Here is a 23,226-nt window from a genome sequence, read left to right as displayed (position 1 = left end):
TGTATCAAATGACGAATTATTTGATATTTTACACGATAGTCACATTGCAATAGGTCATGGTGGTAGGGACCGCATGGTTTATGAATTAAAGACAAAATATTCTAATATTACCAAGGAAACTATTATGATATATTTAAGTCTTTGTATGCATTGTGCACGGTGCCACTGCAAAACAAAATGCAAAACAAATAAATGTACTTGTAGATCTAATAACCGGCTTTGTACATCGAAATGCCATAACAGCTTATCATGCGAGAATAAGTGATACCCATACGTCATAATCAATAATCAACATACAAGTATTAAAATAATAATTATTATGAAAAAATTAATTTTTTCTTATATTTTTTTTTCATTGTTTATTCTTAAATAGTAAATATAATATATTATATCTAAAATTATCAATGGCTACATAGTATTAGTCAATAATGACAATGACTGGTCAATCATAGAAATTATGTATTAATATTAAATTTGTTCTATGATTGTCTATCTTAGTTAGGTATTCTCTAAAAAGACTAGCCAATAATATCAATACCTATGTAAAACAGTCAGTGTTAACATAGACTAGTCATTTTTAACAATACCTAATTATCATCATTGGCGGTAACATATACAGTTACAGCAGAAATAGTTTATCTTTATAACAAAACCGATTGTAGTGACATACTAGGTTTAATACCCAAAATGGGAGGTAACGGCCAAGCTTCTTTGTAATATTGTATCTTAATTTTAATTGGTTGTTATGATATACTTAAGAGATATAATAACCATATAGCTGTAATGTAGCTTATATTCAATGAATGTAAACAAATATTTCATCTATAATGACCACGCAATATAATAATAGGGGCCGTATTATTGACGGTTTATGACAAGAGTACATTTTAAGAAAAGACAAAATATTGACGATCGGAATAAAATATTATATATCTAACTTCAATAACAAATTCAAAAAAACAGTAGAGATGTAGGTCCAGCAAGAGTTTTATAAAATAGAACATAATCTTACAAACAAAAATAACAGATTTCTATTTAAATATGTAATGAATAATAAAATAATATATTAGTTAAACTACATTTAACATTTTAATACTAGTAAACATAATTAGAATCAAAATATCTTGTGCATATGTTTCATTATAAGTTTTTTTTTTAATTTGGGTAGTTCTATGGCTATTGGTTATTATGACCTTCTCCCATCTTGTCTCTAGAACTTCATTTTAAACGATTTCAACTATTTCTGTATTTTTTTTTTTATTATTCCAATAGAGAATTGAATAATATAATAAAACGACAAACTACAAACCAGCATTTTTAAATCTCTTAACTTTTTTTGAGCATCTGTATAAGCTGTACCTTGTTATTTGAATACGGATTTAAATCATCATTTTGAAGGGTCTCGAGGCACACTTATATTTTTTTTAATGGGAACTGATGTGCGGTTTTTCGTCCACTCCTCCTAAACGTCATATTCTCCTTCTCATCCATTCACCAACAATAAAATCAAAATAATATTATAATTTTTGCAATCACTTTTATAAACAAATAATATTTATAAGTATATAACGATATATTCTATCAACGATTGACAATAAATTACAATATAAATTTAATTATTTTGTTACTTAATCTTTGTTTTAAATCTGTAAATGGTAGAAATTTATTGTCCGCATAATTTAGAGTGGATTTTGTAAATATGGTTTTTATACTTAAAAATCCGAATCTGAATAAACTCATCCATAAGAGTAGACATGAGGGTGAGGAATCTTGATAATACGATTTTGCTTGGTGATTTTTTTCGGGTGTACAAAAACTTCTTGGCCGCCGTGCAGTGGAAAGTGTGCGAACAAGTCTGACGGAAACGCTTACGCGCGTGGACAACAAGTTTTTTTGTTTCGATTTTTTTTCCCACCACCACCCACACTATATAACCAGTTATTAACGCTCGAATTCACCGCAGTATTTATGTAATATTTTCTCTCCCTCAGATATCTTTATCACGACCTTGTCCACTTACGACCATTAAAACCCTGCGGATAATTCGAAAAATAACCCACATCCACATATTGCACGAATATTATAATATGTGTTAAAATATCATCATACTGCTTTTTAATTAATATTTCTGGGAGGGGGGATGCAAATTCACGTACTTTATTATATTGACAAGTCTTAACGTCAAACACTCACATGTCGAAATTAGTAGGAAATTATAGTTTTCTTTTCGAAATATTCTAATTGGAAATGTTGGTTTCTTTGTGTCGTACGTTTTCCGTTAGGTTAGGTTTAACCTTCCACGGTTTTGTCACAGTTGTGGTATATTTATATATTATACAGTTTTTTGTTGTCAAAATCACTATTAAATTTTAATTTCAAAACAGCAGTTCGATTTTTAATTCCATAATCATTTATTAGGTAAGATACTCATTTGTAAATTTTAAACGATTATAAAATGAAAAACTATCGATATTTTCGCCAACCGTTTATTTGTTTGCAGTTAAAACCGTCACCTCGTGTATAATAATATTATATTAATCGATTTTAGAACGAAATCGACTTATGTAAGGTACAATTATTTACATCATCGTTAATTTTAACACCCTAGACCGAACGTCCTGATGTAATTACAAAATACCAATATGTTAAAACCATATTAAATAAGAAACGTTCGGCGCTTATGATATTATCATAATCTGAACGGGCGACAAAAAGTGCGATATTTTAATAACGCGAGTAATAAAATCATAACGCCATTCCATAATTGTTATATGTTCGAGATAAAAACGTTAAAATATTGTTGTAGATATATTTGTATATATGAGATACCATGGGCGTACAGCTATTGAATGTTTTAAAGGAACCATAAGTCACTTCACGCAGCTTTCTATGAATAACATGTGTATTATGTATAGGTACGTTTTACAGGAGAGCAAAAACAACATTTAATTTCAGGCGTGTTATAGATCACAATGATATAAATAATAATATGTACCTATGTTTCAAAAGTACCGAAAGGTTAGCATTTTTTTATCATTAATTTAACTGTTTGAATTAAATTGACGCGAATAAACGATTGAAGACTTCAATGAGTACCCATTACCGAGAACAAGCCCCGGTGCACTGTAAAATGAAATTTCGATACAAACATATATTTATTATACTATAATAATATAGAAACTCATTCTTCGACATTTGAGCAGATATTTAAACATATTTTTACAAAACTATATTATTTGAATGTTGTTCTTCGTAGTTCTTTAAAAATAATCGTAGATAATAACTGACGGGTATTATAATATGATCGGAATTTTTTATGTTTAGATTTTAATTTCTGATTTATTTATTACACCGTTTGGACAAAAAAAAGATAATCAATAGGTACTGCAAAAAACTTACTTAGTTTTGTTTTAAAAAATTATAAATTACAGATATAACATTAGGATGAGTGAAAAAACAAGTAAAAGATTAATACAATAATCGTTAGTAATATATTAATATTACTGAATTGTAAATCTTTCCTGCAAATCAAGTATGCTCATCCCAATATTTCCCTTTAAAAATGAATTTCAAATCTCAATTTTGAGAATTTTTAAGTACACTTAAAGACGATATTTTCAAGTACTTATATCACTTATACCATTTAAACAGTGTCCTATGGCTATATCGCATTTTTTTTTCAAATGTGAATCATCGCCACTTTTTTCCTTTAAATTGTTAATCACATGACCATTTTTAAAAATATATATGTATCTAAATTTAAATTTTATCGAGTAGTTTTTGAACTTTATGTATTGAAGATAATATAGGTATCTGACTTTGATAACGTTTTGGAAAGATATGAGAGATATGATGATTTTAAAATGTTAGTAATAATTATAATTTACTAATTTACTGTTCATTTATTAACATCTTATAACTTGTACAAATTCTCGAGTATAATAAATACTATATCTAGTATCTCATATAAGATTTTAGATTTTTTTGGGGCCGTTTTGAAGGACAATATTGTCCTAAATATATACATTTAAATAACATAGAAATTAATGATAAAAATATGGATTACGATACATCGAAATTTTCAAAAAAATCATCAGCATAATTTACAGTTAAAAATGTAAGATTTTAAGTTTGTATCGCCATTCGAAATTGTTTTCCTTGAATGGTATGAAAAAATGTAAGTTATTGAAAATATAGTTTTGAAGTATAAAATAATAAAAAATCAGATCGTTTATCGTTGGAAAAAAATGAGGGGACCACGCTTGATGATGGTGAACCACTCTGTATATTTCCAGTTAATCTCGTTGACGCACGCAGCATCAGTAGTAAATAAGTTGGTGTTATTGTAATTTTGGTATCACTTTTAGGGGCTTGGTTAACGTCAATTTTCCGACAATATAACAGCTAGTGGCGATGCGCGGTGCGGTGGTTCGCGTTCTGAAATCGTATCGACCGACTGGCAGCTATGCGACCGAGCCCGGGGAATTCGTAATTGGCCTACTAGCTATTTACAATAATATTATCATAATATTATTATGTATGACTGACGAGCGTATATCGTTATGTTCACCCCCGACAGAGACGGCACGGCGTAGTACTGAGTGGTTGATATAATAGTAGACACTCATTATCTCGAAGTATAAAAATGTTTTTGAAAATATTTTTAAACATAATTTAAATTCATTGACAAAAATTGTATTAAAAATTTAATTTATACAAATATGCACAATGTACACACCAAAGTTAGACCACTGTATAATATATACCTATTATTATTTATTTTTTTTAAATGACTTTATTACAAAATTTAAATTTTATATTTCTAAGCAGAATATTTTCCGAGAACTTCAGAGTGGCATATTTTGGTATCCCGCAAGATTTTGTGCACTTCTCCATTAATCTAAACATTATATTTTTCAATTTTTTTATTTATCGAATTTGCCAGTAAAATATTTTGCTTCAGAATATGAAATTAAATAATACACCCGGCTGTGTCTTAAACATTTATAAACCTAAGATATTATATCAATACAAATTTGTTTTTCGAAAGTGTTGTCTCTTAATAACTGCAGATCGACGTTATTATTTTAAGGTTAATATAATTAATTTGTTTACTATCAAAATAATCACATGCTTACATTATCACTGACATAGCAAGGCATACTTGTCACCTGACATAATCGTTTTCCTATTACGAAACTTAAAACGTTCTGGTTTTTTTTATCTGAAAGTCTAATGAATACTTCACTTCCACTCGGTTCCCGAATTTACCGAAGGCATATGATATAATGATGAGATATACTCGATTTTGTAATTATATAATATAATATAAATTTTAACTTTTAAGAATGGTTGTGCTGTAAACTAGAAATACTCGATCTTAGAAATCATTGAAATCATGAAAAACTTCCAAATCAAGACTATAATAGTATATTATTATTAAAAGTAATTATCACCACCGAGGTTGAGTATATAGAATTCATAATACAATGACATTGTACAATTGTATACCACCTAAATTATTTTAGCATTGGCTGGTGTTGAGCATCTTCTTTACTATGAGTTCATACACTTATAATATATCATATATACTTATAAAATATACGTCTCCCGACAGTATATTATATTACTATTACTATTATTGTTATAACGAACGGCTTCATATTCGTTACGAAAAGCATAATAATATATAACATTATAATATACGATGTGTGTAATATTATGATGAAACGTTGATTAATGTTTTTCGCCCATTTTCCCGAGACGTTGCACCGGGGGCCCGCCCGGGTCGTTGTGTGTTTATACAGCGTGCATTTCAAAACATAATATTATGTTATCATATAATATGTGAAATGGTTCGAAATCTGATCAAACGGCTCTATAATTGTCTTAGGTAAAAACATATTATTTTCCGTCACAGTCCAAAAGATGCTAAAAAATATCAGAAACCGGAACCGGAAACTGTTTTATACTTTACAAAAACGCCACTTCGGTTTCTTGTACTAGGACCTGAGTTGAAATGTTTTTTAGGACTTCCGTTAGATGTGAAAAATGTTTGCAACATATGATCTCAAATATTTTTTAGTCAAAAGACAATGTATTATAAAACATTTTACGAAAACGTAACAACACTGTCCTAACCATCACTTGTGGGGTTCAGAGGACTTAAAGATGTTCTTTTACCTCATTCGTGACTACAACATATTGCATTTCCATTCGACGCTGATCATTGATGTCTAATGTGTGTATCTCTTACAATATTGTCGTTTGTGGATCTATACAAATTATATTTATTTTTGTATCGGTAAAATTTTCTAGCAAACTACTACCTGACAATGTAATAAAAAAATATTCTCTCATCGCCTACCAATGAATGTTATTAAAGTTTAAAATTATTTAGTTTTGGTTCGTTTAATATTTATTAAAATCCGGAAATTCACTAATTATTTTATATTTAAAACTTCATTCAATTTTTGATTTAAATACCTAACATTTTTATTGTGAAACAATGTCCTTCTGCGGTTGTTCTTTGTTTTTTCGATATTTTTAAATATTGAAAAGACATGCACTTTTATTTGTAATTTTTTTCGATAATCGTTTTAAGTTCAAATTGTTTGTCTTCTTTGATCAGAATTGTTTTTTCGTATACCAACATATTATGGTTTATCGAATTTATGAATTCAAACTGACTTTGTGGCAGAAACATGCTAAAAAAAAAATAATAGCTGTTTATCGCTGTTTACAAAGCACTCCAAGGAAAATAAGGTTTTTTTTCAGTCAAAATATTGACCAATATTACTGAAAAAAATATTCTTTATTATACATGATACTTTTCTATGGACATGTTAGAAATTCAATATTAATATTCTTTTTAATTTGATTTTAAGAGGGTGACTTGGATTACTTTGGTTGCAGCTAAGCTTCCCCAATCTCCTCTGGATTCTGCCAACGTGTGACTACATAGTGTGGACTTTATATTAAATTCAAATAATGACGTACTCGGCGATGACTTTAATAGTAACTTATAATTATTAGTTCAATCGAGCTTGGTGAACGCATAATACAACTTAGAGGTTTATACAAAATGCCACACCGGGGCTGTTAACGCTGGTTAAGTATAAAAAATATTATTATTATTTTTATATATTTTATGAACGTGCGCGACAAACGAACATGGAATTTTTGACTGAACATTAATGGGAAAATCGATGTTGAACCCGTTCTCCGGGCTTGATCATATAACAATAATATATCATATTTTATATTATAATAATATATAAAATATAATATTATTTTAACTTCCCTGCGGAATTGTCCCTCCGCTAGATACGACGACGTCGCCGCTCGGCACTGTAATGTATAATAATGCGACGCCGTCCGTACGTACTTACAATATTATATTATTATTATAATATAGTTCTACGTAGTATTGCCCCGCTGCAGACTTCCTCCAAAATCGTGAGTACCGTTTTTTTTATTATTTCGTTCATGTCATTATATAAAAACTCGGCCACGACATATTTTGATATATTATTTAGAACCATAGCATAATAAATTATGATGCATACGATTCGACAAAAATATAGTAAGACATCGCGTTACTTCGGCGCGTACCCGGTACACGATGGCGTGTTTGTGTTGTTATGTGTGCTACGATCCGATGCGTCTGTGGACGAAAAGTGTAATTATTTTGTAATATTATTAAATCGTCGTAAGTTATTTAGATGTTTATTATTACCATATCAATATAATACACGTATAACCGTCATCGTGAAACGAATAACCTAGATCGTTAAAAATGTAAACGACGAGATCTCTGGTCATGGAAAAACTTTTTTTTACTAAAGATCTCTTTTTAGACTTTTTCCGACAAAATAAATGTCTACCCCGGTCTTCCTAGATTTCTATCTTATGCTGTTTTCCATTCCACTCCAAGTCCATTTATTAGCTCCTCAAAGCTGTCCTTATCGTGATCTTTCTTTGGTGTTTTTCCTCTCATATTACGCCAACTATTGTTATAATTATGATCATCAGACAAAACGTCTTCGCCAAAACCCATTTTACTAAACCCATTTTGTTCCTTATGAACTGTACAAATTTTCTCTTTTATGCATCTCGTGTAGTTTGGTATGGGTTTTGATTTTAGATTAAGATATAGGTATTGATAACATATTATTTTTCCTTCGAAAGACCATACAAAATACAAATGCATACAACTGCCGACAGTGGTCAGTGGTTTTTTTTAGTAGGACTACTATGTGTTTAATAATAAACTTTAACAAAGAAGGGATCAATTATGAAATCATCTGTTATCCACTATTTGGCCACCTTCATAGCATAGTGAACATTGAAAACCTATATTCATAGTAATCGTATAAAATACAAAATAATTAATCACAATAAAATTATTATATTGAATATGGCATTAGCCGTGGTGCCCGATCTTTGATTTAAGATTATTAAAGAATAAAAAAACTTCGTTATGCTAAAATTTACGAAATCACGGGTTATATTAAAACCGCAATTACAGGGTACTTTCATGTGTCTGAACAGACGCAATGTTTAGGCAAAATAGGTTACTAGTCAGTGTACTGTGTGGACTAGAATCATGGTTCAACACAATATGTAAGGTGTATAATGAAACATGGTCTTTAAGCATATCTAAAAATTTTAATGATAAGACTTTGAATAAATGCTTTAGGTATTAAAGCCTAAAATAGATGATAGGGTTGAGCATATATGTGAGTTATCTTGTACATATATGTATATAATATATTATGTACATAGCTAAGAATACAGAAGGACAGACAGTTAGTGATATGAATTTATCAAAAGACTCATCACCAAGTAAAAAACTAAAGTACGGTATAAACATAAAAGTGAAATAATAACTTTGTGCTTTTTAGAAACGTATACGATGTAAATAAAAAAATTATATATAAACCTCGGGAAATTTACCCGATGGATTTTATGAATCGCAAACGCGGATAAAACCAATCGCTTTGTGTTAGTGACGCAATTAAAAGGGGGTACAAACAAAATCACACAACTGTCTCACAAAGGCATGCTGCCGTGTGTCGTGGCTATACAGCACCTTTATACATACGTCTTTGACTCGTTACGAGACGCAGTTACTACGGAGAACCTCGACCCGTTGTTAAAAAGCTTACGACGATAACTTTTAAATTAAAATATATATGGAAAAAAAGCATATATTATAATACTTATATAGTTATATGTATAATATATACGACTGTTATTCAGCACTCAACCGCAAGTGTCGTTATTATATATTTTCAAAAGAGTAGAAAAACGATCAGAACTCGGCGCCTCGTTTTATTTTTTTAATTGCGAGACGACAAAACCGCCGTACTTGGGACGTGTATTATATAAAATAATAATAATCTACCTAGTATTCTGTTTATTTCCCAGCGGCGTTTTGACCGGGTCGTCGTCTTCTGTATGCCTGAACCGTGGGTTGACCTAATTATTGTACAGAGTTTTTTCTCTGGTAATTTTAACGTTGTAATTAACCGGAATGAAACTCGAAATGGTTACGATATCATAAAGTCGGAGGACTTGTTCATAGAGATCGATCAGCGGATATGATGTTTGGAAAATCGTTTCACTTGCAAACCCAAAATGTCAGCAAAAAAATTATTATTATAAAAACTAAATATTAGAATAACCCTCCGATTTCGCAAATGCTCCAGACGACGACAGAGTACACAGAGTGTTCAATGTGCTTGTCTTCGTCACTTCTCTCGCCATCCTAGCCACAAAGCACGCCCCTGTACCCCAACTATTCTTGTCAAACTGCTAAAACATACATGACTTTTAATGGAATTAGTAAAATAGTGGAAGGTTTTAAATATTTACCAAACAGGTATTGATAATATATTTAAAAAATAGACTATATGTATGAAATAGGGGAAAAGTCAACGCTTCAAATTTACAGTTTTCTATTTTGGACCACACCTTCCTTGTTCTTTCGAACCAAATAGGTGTTGACGACATTTGTACCTAATCCTATCTAACTAACGATTAGTTATAGTTGGTGATTCTCTCTACATGATCCGGCCTCCCAAACCGTGTAGTTGTCCGATATAAATAAAGTTTCTAAGTAGTGTTTTTAAGCTACTATAGAACCGTATGACCTGTGTCAAACTAACACGATATATCAACGTATGCATAGATTTAATAAATATCTGAAGTAGTAATAAAATAATACAGTTCACTATCACCTGAGTAACCCTGTTCTTAAGGGTACAATTGAAACAGAGGAGTGGCGAAGTACCAGGTGAACAATTAAATGTACCTATATTAATATATTATGATGGCGAAATGTATTATTATTTGTCCGTAACGTTGGTTATTATACCCTTGGTAAATCGATTTAAAAGTTGACTGTTGTTAGTCTCTACTTCGCAATCCAAAACCGACTACACTGTCTGTGTAAATAATAAATAATACGCTCGTACTCGAAGTTCCTGTATTCTGTTAACCTGAGCGAATTTACATAATGCGACATACACAACGCGAGTCAGTATGTTAAACAGTTGTCATTTCATATAAACTAAAAAAAAAACTATTATTAGGATGATATTTGGGTAAATTGACGATTTTTAATGTTGTGATACGCCCAGACGCAAAAAAAAAAAACGAACTAAAGGAGACAGAAATGCATCACCCTGTATGCACATAAATATATATAATATGTTTATATTGTTATTATAATAATATATGTATACGTTGCGCGCAGGTTTCCGTTGTAATAATGGCACGAACCAACGCAGCCGCCGTACAGCCCATGAATATCAAAACAGTCAGCCGCGTTCAATAATGCAAAGCCATCCTCGTCCGAACATAATATCGTAGGTACCTACGTCCGTCTTTTCAACGAACGGCGATACAAAAGGGCGGCATATTATAAGCGGCAGATGCGAAACCGTCGTCCGAAAAAAATAAGAAAAGTGGTCCACTCTTGCGGCCGATTTTCCAGTCGACAAAAAACTATAATATTGTACACTATTATACGCCACGCGTTTATATTATATATTATCATATACGATCGTAAAATTGAGAACGTTTATAAACGATTCCTGCCATGTAAAGCGTTCACATAACATATAATAATAATAATAATAATAATAATAATAATATCAACCATTTCCGGTCGGGTGATATTTTCCGGGTAAGGTTATGTCTTGATCGATTTTTGTTTTCACCGGAAATTTCGACCTCTAAATCTTCGCTTTCCTATTATAAGGGGTGATAACTGATAATATTCTTTTAACGTGTTTTTTTTCTTTTCTGGTAGAAAGGGTTCATCGCGCTTATAAATTATATTATACACGATTTCGTGTTTCGCGTGTGGTGAACGATACCACCGTTACTTCCGATTTTTTACGAAAATCCTCTTGGTTTTAGAGGTGCGTATCACGATGTCGACGACTTTATATATACTTTTTTTATTTTAAGCTATAGATACGCTGAAGAAGTGCATAGACGCGATCCGTTTGACTGACTAGTCCTAAGCATTGATTTTCAAAGTCAAATTTTAAAGCGAAAAGGTAAAGAATACCCCCAAAACTTAATGCCATATTTTGAATGCTTTAATCATTATAATATGATAGGAATTTATCTAATGTAAAACAAAAATAAACACTTTTGTTTTAATCGACATTATATTATAAAGAGTGATCTCTCTATTTGATATATAACATTTTTTTTTTTTAAATATTTCTTTTGTATAATTTTAAGTCGCACAAAACAAAATGATTGGTTAAAATTAATATGTTTCAATACTTTTTTAAAAATATTTGCTAATTTCAAAACCGTGCTATTTTAAATTCATATTCTGAAAGAATATTGTTCATAGAACTTTGATCTAAAAAATCAAATTTTGGACAAGTAGTTATTGCTATATTAGCACCTATTTAAATTTATAATTATGCAAATAATTTATAATTCATAAAATACTCTTCATTTTTTTTTATCGTGGATTAAAGAACTCCAAAAAATGTTCTACTTTTGAATATGGAATTAAAAATATGCAAGTCGCAATAAAAAAAAACAATAATTTAAAAATTATAGGTATAAATAGTAAAAAATATTTTTTAGAAACAATATGTTTCATAAAGGCTTAAAATTGTGTAAAAATTATGTTTTCCGAAACGTTAATAGTGGTTTTCAAATAAACTCCGGACCAATTCCAATATAAAAATGTACTTCAAAAACTAACCTAAAAAGGTACACAATGTAAAACAAATACCAAAAAATTGGGGTCTTTTTAGTACATATGTTGTGTGTTATTTGAAAATTGTAAAAGCACAAGCGTCTAGCTAGTTATAGCAAATAAGTGTGTAGCCAGTTAAACGGATCATATAGCTGATGTTCTATATAATATATAATATATGACGCGCAGAGCGTATAAAAATACAAAATAATAATATAAAAACAACCAGCGATGATCCTTACAGTATAATATTGCAAACGTTGTAATATATTATATTGTATAATATGATGTGTGCATATATATACATAGCTATTAATAATATTATTATTACTCAGTCGGTTGGGGTTTCTCGCGCTGCAGAAGACGCGAGGTCCGTAAAAAGTGGCGTCGGCGGCCACTATTAAACTTCATTGGTATTCCCACGAGAAACCTAGCGTGTTATTATATTATATATTATAATAATATACGTATACGCCAACATCGCTGAATTTACATAAAAACGTACTAAAACGCAAATGATTTTCAGCAAATATCTTTCCACCGCGATCCTGCAGGCTTCCTCCCGGTGCTACTAGTATTTTACGCCATGTACCTATTATATAAACGTGTGGTCCGAAGGTTGGCTGATCAGATCGACGATTTATCAAAAATATACTCTTCGTGGAAATCCGGAAAAATGGTGAACAAATGTACTCCGCGCACTCTACAACTCGAATGCATTATGGGTGATGTGTGGGTGTGTGGGTGTTTCATAACGTATGATTACGTATACAACGTTTGGGAGAGGCTGACCGCGGGAGTCAGTGATAATCGTTATGAGCATTTTTAAGGTTAGTAAAAGTCTTTTAAAAATGTTCATCTTTAAATTTTACAGACGGCAATGAGACTGACGTCCATCTCGTTACCCCCGACCCATATCCGTGAACCCTCGAATTTTACCCCTCGTCGCAAAAATGAGACCATTATAATTTGAGCATTCATGACGATATAAATACAAAATTACATTTCTCAGTCATCGCAAAATATATTTTTTCCTGACTCTCTTTTATTATATTCTGTCTATTAGTAATAGTATGTACACGTCTAAGTAGTACACGCTACGCGTAAAGCTTACTACGATATAACCTGTTGCGTTATCAAATGTAGCGTGATTGGATTATTATCATACAGTTTGTTTTATATCATATACTCTTGTCGTTGTTGGTTCGAAAAGATTAGATTAATGTTTATATATTATTACGAAATTTCCGGGATATTTATTATATTACAATATACGTATATACCTATATATAATATATAGCGCAACAACGAAAAAACGATAGTCTACAACGTGCTTCAAACCCAACGTTTATGTATTACAACAAAGCGTTCCAAATGGTTTGTAACATAATAATAATAAGTAATAATAACAATAATGAGACTAGATGAGGTTAATGGTTTAAGAATATATTCGTTCGGATGCAACTAGTTCAGCTATGATGATATAATATAACATAATAATAGATAGTGTGTATTTGAGTTACGTAAAAATGTTTAAATTATAAAATGATAATACAATTAATAATAGTAATAAATAAACACATTATAATATAAAATATGGTCCGATATGCACATCAATATTATATAGTTTGCTTAAAAATGTATAGGTATATTTTATTGTACCATTTGCACTTCAGACAATGAGCTGATGCTCAGCACGTACATGGTGACACCGACTTCTACTGGAGTACCTGAAACCCGGCAGATTAAAAAAAAAATCAAAATCAAAATTAAAAATGATACGAATTATTGGAAATTCTCTGAAGCAGCGATAATATATACATTTTATCATATTATCATGGTATACATGCGTAAGATATTATAAAACACATTATATTAATGTCAATGATATGACATCGATAAGGACTAAGGAAGTACATACGCTGTACCATCATCAACTTAATATTAAACATTTTCATGTATGTTACCGACGACCTTATAAATAACGACTAAGCTGACGACTATGAGCCTGTAAATATGTAACAATAATAATTATACTAAAATATAGTTGAGCTCTACAGTATAATTTATATTACGTCATATTAATACTATATTCGTACGTCATACTAGTACAAGGACCAAAATATGTACGTCCTAGCTATGACATACATACATGATCAATTTAAATATCTATATTATATAATTTTATGGTACATAATATATATTATGTGTATTAATAAATATATATATACACACTCATTTGAAGATCCCTCTGTATTTTATACAGGTAACCGGAATGAGTAATTCTATTCCATCAAGAATTAACATAGCAGTTATTATTATTTGTTTACCACAACAGGTAATTTCTATGCTTTGAATTCAAAATGTCATTCAATAAACGTGAAATTTGATTTAATAAATGATAAACACAGACATACGTCTCATCCTACCTATAGTTATATAATTAGTCAATTAAGGAAAAATTATAGTAAAACGTTGAAAACAAAGTATAACTATCAAGTGCTTTCGAAGAAAACGCAAAACATGACTCTCACGGCGTGCCAATGCTGTCATAATAATATTACAATCTTAGACCGATATTATTATTATACGACATAATATTATGATGGTCGACATTTTTAATCAGTGTTTGAAGAGGAGAAATTTAGACGGCGTAAGTATAAGTATAAAGGAAAGGGTGAATCATCCAAAATTTAAAATAAGAATTTTTTTTTAAATACCTTCCTAATTTAAACATAATGTTTTCAATTTTTGTAAATTTTTTTATACTTTATAAGCAGTGCATTTATAAGTATCTTGGAAGATCCAAATTTCTGATTTTTTTTCCAATTGAGAATCACACTTTTCTACTGTATATTATTTAAAAAATAATTTTTGCGAACATTTTGACTCATCAAAATCAAAATTGGACGAGTACTAGGTGCATGATAATGGGTTTAGAAGATGCGGCTCATGGTGGTTTGAACATTTTAATGATTAATATTAATATCTCAACATTTGTAATTTGTATAAATAGTCCAAGCAAAGTACATTTTAACTCCAATCTATCATAATGTATTTTATATTTTAGTAAAACCATTTTTAATGACAATAATAATTCTTAGTAAGTATAAAAATTGTAATATTTAACAAAACGTATTGTTCTAATTTTGAATTGGATCAATTAAATTTTTTTTAAAATGTGTCCACTAAATAATTTGCAGTAAAAAGTTTAAATTTTCGTTAGGAAAACAGAAGTTTGTATCGCCTTGAGATTTCTTTTATGTGATGCAATGTATCTAAAGAATTTGAAAATATTGTTTATACGTGTATTTAAAAATAATTATAAAAATTATAATCCAAATAAATCAAAAAAACATGGGCGTGACTATTGATTCACCCCGTATAATGCATTTTAAAACAATAAAACCTATCCCGACGAATCTGTATGTATATTGTATACCTCACGATGCTTTGCAGACGAAAGCCGCTAGATTTTAATTTATTTCAGTTGACCAGTCGCGCATGAAGGTGAGGAGGTTGTGGCCCATAGATAGGATTAATGACGTGGGATAAGGGTTTCATTTTTTTGTGTTATTTTTTCGTTCAAAAGCTACCACAGCGTGAATATACAGCGATATTATATATTTTCCAAGCCGATTTGTAATTATATTGCGTGGTTGAAATTCTGAGGTCGCGGTGCTATTTGAACTCGATTGCCGCAGAGACGGCGTAGTTAAAATATTATAATAGCAATGCTAACACATAATAATAATATGTTGCCGTTACTGTTTTCACGCTATTTTCTTCGAAAGGATTTTATACTCATTTTCGAGGTCTAGATATGAAACAAAATATCAACCAGACAGGCCATACAGATATACAGGTTATACCTACTGCAGTATGACCCGTAGATGAATACATTTTAGCTATTCGCGATCGTCCAGAACGATGTAAACTTCATGTATAACTATAATTTTATTGTAATATAATATTATATACGTTCCTGAAGTAGCTGCAGTGGTGTGTGGGTGTGTTTGTGTGTTCATATAATAGTAAATATAAGAAATATATTGCACATTTTAAATTGTATACCACGAGATGGTACGACTCAAGCTGATAAAACAATCGTAAAATCAAGTATCGTCAAGTCCTATGTTTCAACTCTATAAAATGCGCATTGCTGACCATGAAAACGTGTGCCCAGTGTTTTCGTTTGGTTTTTTGTAATTTAAGCAATTGTACATATATGTTACGTATATTCTACACAATTTTTCAAAATACTTTAGTTGAAGTATTCAAATAAGTGCTTTTAGTGTTTTGAAAAAGTACTCGGACATTGTTTAAATATGAAAAATTCTGAAAAATTTGATTCTGTTCATTTTTAAGATTAAACAAAAACATTATGTACTAATAAAAGTTGAAAAATGTTGAATGTGTATGTACTTATTCAATATTTGTAAATACTTTTTTAATGTGTCCGTATTTTTTACTAGAATTCTTTTCTGCCAAATAGCTGTTATAAGGTATTAAATAAGTATCCGGATCTGTAATTGAACACTTTTAACTATAGTTTATTTTACAATATTGATTAAAAATATTATTGTCTTGAACACCAGATGAAAACTGTAGGGACGGCAATCGAAAACTGCGGCATGAATACTAGAACGCCGGGGGCGAAAATTGGAAAGAAAATGATGACTCGACTGTCGTATGTACGCCGACAAAAAACTGCTACCGAAGCTTATATTCGCGTAGGATATCATATTATATTGTATATGTGTACAATGTATGGATCGGCGTACACCTCTTTCGGGTCGCCGCCGACCGCGACGTAAGTCGAACAACGCGTATATATACATTTATTTATAAGTGCGCGTGCGTGTGTGTGTGCGCGCGTGTGTGTGTGTGTGTGTGTGTGTGTGTGTGCAGTTTAGGTCTTACACACCTAAAGTGCGAGTGTGTATGTAGTATAGTAGCTAGGTGTATATATCGTGTTCCGGGGCGTGTTTAGCCTAAAAAAGCCGGGAGCCGGTGAAATCGAAAATAGAGTCACGGCGCTACAGGTCAAATCGATTTCGGGAGAGATGATGGCCGGAGTTTACACGCCCATACACCGTTACACCGCCACCACCGCTGCTCGGTCGTCGAGTCCTGCACCGTAGTATATGCTACACCACCCCAAAACCCTGTGTCGGTGTAACAGCGGTCCACGCCAGTGCTGCTGCTGCTGCTGCTGCTGTTTCATAACCGTACGATGTGTACACCGCTACCACCAGAAGCACCCAACACCGCGACAGTGTGCTTTTATATTATTTGTACGCATTTACTTCGACCCATCCTCCCACCACCACCCGTCACCCGTTTCTTACTCTACTCTCTCTCTCTCTCTCTCTCTCTCTCTCTCTCTCTCTCTCTCTCTCTCCATACGCAAGTTTCGCGCATCTATATATTACATCGCGAGTAATATGATTTAGATCTGGTACGGTGTACCAGTGCGACCTATATAGGTAAAATGTATAGTTACCCCGTGGTGGATGGGTGACGGTGGTCGAGTGGGCCGGAGATGTATGGCCAGAAGGGTTGTACGCTATGCGCTCCGCACACCCACATATTAGCCTCCCTAGCTACAGCCCCTCACTCTGTGTACCACTGTACCAGTGTCCAACGGATCGACCTACGTACACGACCGCCGCCTTGCTACAGATTCGGCTGAATATAGCCAAAATCCCAGCAGCACAACCGTGGTGTCGCGGTAACGATATCGTCGAGTATCAGGTATATGCTTATATATAATATGTATAATCATATATTATTATACTTATATCATTAAACGTGCGCTTTGGGGCTAATGTGGGCCAACTCGTAACACATACGATATATCGTCATCGTTATCATCGACGCAGATATTGTACACGTCGATTGTACCTAGGTATACAGAGTGGAGGCCGCGTGCTTAAGTGGCGCGAGGAAGAATAATGTAATTTCCCATGCGTCATGACCTACCCTTTACTGCACACTCACCAAACTAGTGTAAATAAATATATCATAATACATACATATTGTGTGTGTGATTGTGTGTGTGTGCGAGTGGCCTATACAGGGGAGGATATAATTTTATTTTTTTGACCATTGTCTTAATCTTATCATAACTCTTGGACTTATTTACATTGATAATATTGATAAATATAAAATTGTTATTTTTTTCCATAATTTATAATATGTATTTTCATATTATAAGCGAATAAATTCCTGAGTCGTAGGGAATATCGCCGAAAGTGATCTGACCTCCACCGCATTAATAATCATGATATTAAAATTAAAGGATTGTTTAAGTGACAAATCACAATACACAAATTAAATTAAAATTTTTAAAGTTAATTTTATTTAAAAATTTACAATTGGGCAGTTTTTGTTGCCTCTAGCACAGTAACAAATTCCTAAATACTACTCTGTATGTGTGAGTGGCGCATTTGACTGATTCTATGGGCTAATGCTGCTGCTCCCTATAATTTACATGTTCAATAGGAATAAAAAAAATATTATATCGATAGACCCTAATGGATGAAACCAAATTGCATGCGACAAAAATATCTTACGATAAAATAAATAAAACGTAAGACGATTTTATACCTTCGCTTAAAACGAAGTGCATCCACCTACCCGTTTTGCGGGGTGTGATCTATCGTTATGAGAGACCCACAGAGTTGGTGCTTATTGAAAGTAAATCGTCGACGGCGGCGAGCGGTCATTCCGTTTATACTCAGTGATTAATAGATAATAAAGCATGATACAAACGTTCCTTTATTGAGATATAAAATCGTCTGGCTTGTATGCATACAAGCAGACTGTCTTATGCATTTTAAACGAGAAGTTCGGCACATTTTTTTTATCCATTAAAATATGGGACATATATGTTCAAAAAAAAATTAAAAACGAAAATTGAAATAATTATGTGTCGTATTTCAACAAGTTACATACATATTTCTATAATCATAATTATTAAATTTTAATTATTTATCAACTTTCCGTGGTTCCGTATAATACATAAAGTATAGATCGATCGGAATTAGTTCAAACCACATGAAACCTCAACATGCACTCACGCACCCACGCACAATATGTATATTGTATTCAAATCATTACACGGTTTGCTGTATTTCGTATAGGTTATCTGATACAATGACGAACGTCACATTAGCCCACCGATTTTTAATTTTTGAAAACATATTTGACCAATAACATTTTCGTATTCTGGTTGTAGGTACAGATATCCCTAAAGAGCTGTTGTATACAAAGCACTTTCGGGAGGCGGGCTGACGTGACGTATATGCGATGGGTATATTCAATTTTTCTAAATATTAACATAGTATTTAATAGGTACCGATTATATAATATTATAAATTATTAAACAACAAACAGTGCGTGTGGCACGCTCATAACAATATACACACACAATTCGTATACAGCTGAGAGTGAGAGAGAGTGTGAGATCCGTTTAAAGTTTAGACGTGTATTTTCCAAGAGTGGCGGTGGAGGAGAATATATACACAGTTTCTTCGTCTGTGCGCATATAACTATGTGTGCATTTCCACATTTGGATCGCTTAAACTTTAAACGCATATATCTACTATAAGCACAATATATAACCATACAACGATATAAATAGATATATAATATGTATAATGTACATATTATACATTTTATGTATTTTATATAGTAACACCACCGTTTTTTTCCATACACTTTTTCGAGATTTAAACATATATACTTAAATTACAATTATGATATACACGTCGCACATATACGAAGAAGTAAAGTTATTATAATGAAGTGCTGAACATAATAGTATGTTTAATCCGAATTTAAATTGATCATAATACAACTGAATTATATTTATATCACTTAGTATTGATAATTATACTTATTATATAATAATATGAATAATATCATCTGAGAATTATTATAATTATAAATAAAACCACTAAATTCAAACGTTAAACGAAATTGTACAATGGAAGTATCACGATACTACAATAATATCATGAAATTTTGATGTGCAAAGCAGTAACAATTGAAAAAACGTTTGGAGTGAGTTATTGAAAAAAATAGAGAAAATGTATTACTATTTTATTATATTATATTTTATATTATGTTTTGTACTGTATATATATACGGTTTCAAGATATAAAAAAAATAATGGAGTTTGAAGAGGTGGTTGAAAGGCCGAAATTTTTCCTCAGTGATGTCACATAAAATGTACAAAAAGACTACAACGAGGTGAAAATTTAATTTTGACGTACTATTAGACACACATGTTTCAGTTTGAGTTTTAGAAAAAAACATATCTTACTTAATTAATTTAATAATTATTAACCATAATATGTAAATGTTTATAGTAATAAAATTGGAATAGTCCATCATTGAAATACAACTAGAGTTATGAAAGCAATTGAGGATGTAGGATATGAGAATATAATAGGTACTAACATTAAATATTATGATTATAAAAAAAATAAAAATATAATTAACTGATTTAACGATTTACCGAGAGAGCAGTATATAATGCCTTGCGTCAAAAAAAATTTACGTCCAAGATTCTACAGAATAATAGATCTGTTATCATCAATAGATAGATAAGGAAATATCATATTCACGAATATTTTTATTAACATTATATATTAAATGTACAATACAACACCTAGTTATAATGATAATGCTCTTGTATATCATAATTGGGTACCGATATTATGATATCATAATATAGTACCCTGAAGTCGAGCATTTTAAACGATGGTTGTACAATCATTACCGATATTATCCAACAGTAATTTATTGTTGTATAAATATATTTATGAGATTTTTAATAATTATAAAATATAATACACGAAGTACATGTTTTTATAATGATTATTATGATAAAATATAGTAATAATTTTATTATTTTATGGATATATTTTATAATAAAAAAATATCGACTCACCTCCGTAATTCGGTCTTACTCTTTTGTCGTAACTGCCGCTGAATGAATCGAGTATGGCCGATATGTTGACGTCTCCGTACATACTACTGCTGAAACAAATCGATGCAATCGTCACAGTGTGTTTGTTCATGAAAACGACCATCGTGGGAGATTATCATTTAGTATCTCCCACAAAGATCTTGTGCAATATGGTGTAGTGCATTATAAAATATTAGTATTATGCTGTGGTATACTTAATATATGGTAAAGACCGACTTACAATATATTGTTGTAAATTAAACAAAACGAATAACGCGATGCCTTCTAATAACAGTAGGTAAGTTGCAATAGTATCATTTAAATTCTAGTAATATTTAATTGTTTCAAGATTATTATGTTATTAGAACAAACATAATAGTATTCAAAATATGATATGATATAGAAAATAATTTATATTTTGGTAAAATTTTGGCAGCTGCCAGATATATACTAATTAACAAATTATTATATCATAATGTATATAGGTACTAAAAAATTAAAAAAGTACAATCAATCATTTCCTTTAATATGTACAGTGTTTCATTATAAATGTATCATCACAATAATAAATACTTCAGAAATATGACGGCTCTACTATCAGTAATGGTAATATTGTTAATTATAAATTAAAACTCGTATTTTGGGAAAATTCAAAAAAATCGAAAATGCTGGAATTTCTTACACCTTATTTTTTTTTTTAGCAAAGCTTATTTTTACCAATGATGAACACAACAATTTCCAATAAATAGATATTCAAAGTATGAAATTAAATCCCTTTCTATTACTTTTCAAAAAAAACTTTTACATCTAAAAATAACTATTTTCATCGATTTGGATACTTTTTACAAAAAAAAAAACATATCTTATTCTTTATATATTATAATCCCCTTTCAACTAAAATTGTGCAATAGTTTTTTTTATATTTACAATTGCTATATTTAGTTTATTTTTAAGTTAATGTGCATCATATTATTGTATATTCATGAATCAAAATTAACTAAAATATTTAGAAAAACTGTACATAGGTAATAAAAACAAAACACTAGTGAGGACAGTATTCAAAAAATTTCATGTCATCAAAAAAATTGCAAAAAATTTCTAAAATGTGTATTTCACCATTCATTAACTAGATAGTATTACAACTATTACAACAAACCAAATTTCAATCTAAGGTAATTTGGCGGAGACATATATTAGTACATATTATAAAAATAGACACACTGTATATTTAAATATTATATTATTAGTAATTTACGTAAGATAATTAAAGTAAAAAAGTATAAATGCTGTATTGAAAAATACAATATTATTATAACAACATATAAATAATTATAATTTTTCAATTATTAATATTGAATATTATGCACTAAAAATGCACACTAGCAATTACCAGTAAATCAATTAAAAAGGAAATGATTGAAGTGTTTTAATTTATGACATTTTCAAACAACGTAATTATATATAGGTACAAGATATATTTTACATTATCGTTAATGTTTTGAATAAATACATTTTAAGTCACGTGATATTATAGAATATTAATTTGATTTTTTAACTACAGCGCATTTATAGTCTGCTGCACGCATATAAAATCGTGTAAGCTATGGTGTACGATTTACTATGGAGAAAAAACAGTCCTTAGTTATGAATTTTCAATAATTAGAAACGTCCTTTTAGTTATTAAGTGATGATTTTAAATATGTTAGCCGGCGCAGCATGTAGGCAATTTCGCTACATTACAGCATATGTAGCTTTTAGACCTGATAAAGTTAATAATATAACATTGTCATAATAATATAATACACATTAAAGAATAAAGACTTTATGGTCCAAGGCATAATTTTTTAAAAAAATGTTTGCTACTTCTTTGAAATGTTGTCCAAATGAAGATATTACATTATACTTTATAAACATATTTCCTAAAATTACCAATTACCACTGTGACATAATAATATTTCAGTATCAAGTTAAATGTTTTAAATATAATACATTTTTTTTTTTTTATTGA

The 23,226-nt window shown here is 30.6% G+C and overlaps 1 protein-coding gene across 3 annotated transcripts in view; it reads right to left on the bottom strand.

The window, feature by feature from the left end:
• The window catches only part of LOC111036118 (gamma-aminobutyric acid receptor subunit beta-like), a 51,070-nt gene that overhangs the window by 17,517 nt on the left and 10,327 nt on the right, over window positions 1-23,226 (bottom strand). For 2 of the 3 annotated variants that reach the window (XM_022318022.1, XM_022318019.1), the window contains exons 2-3: window positions 21,201-21,286; window positions 13,901-13,968 (exon numbers count right to left, since the gene is read on the bottom strand). In XM_022318022.1, the coding sequence (XP_022173714.1) occupies window positions 13,901-13,968; window positions 21,201-21,286 (154 nt within the window). The remainder of the gene's footprint in view (window positions 1-13,900; window positions 13,969-21,200; window positions 21,287-23,226) is intronic. The other variant, XM_022318020.1, reaches the window with a different exon arrangement.

The sequence above is a fragment of the Myzus persicae genome, unplaced genomic scaffold (assembly GCF_001856785.1).
Source record: "Myzus persicae strain clone G006 unplaced genomic scaffold, MPER_G0061.0, whole genome shotgun sequence".
NCBI lineage: Eukaryota > Metazoa > Arthropoda > Insecta > Hemiptera > Aphididae > Myzus > Myzus persicae.
The sequence above is the reverse complement of the archived record's forward strand: the minus strand, read 5'-3'. Positions and strand labels throughout refer to the sequence as shown.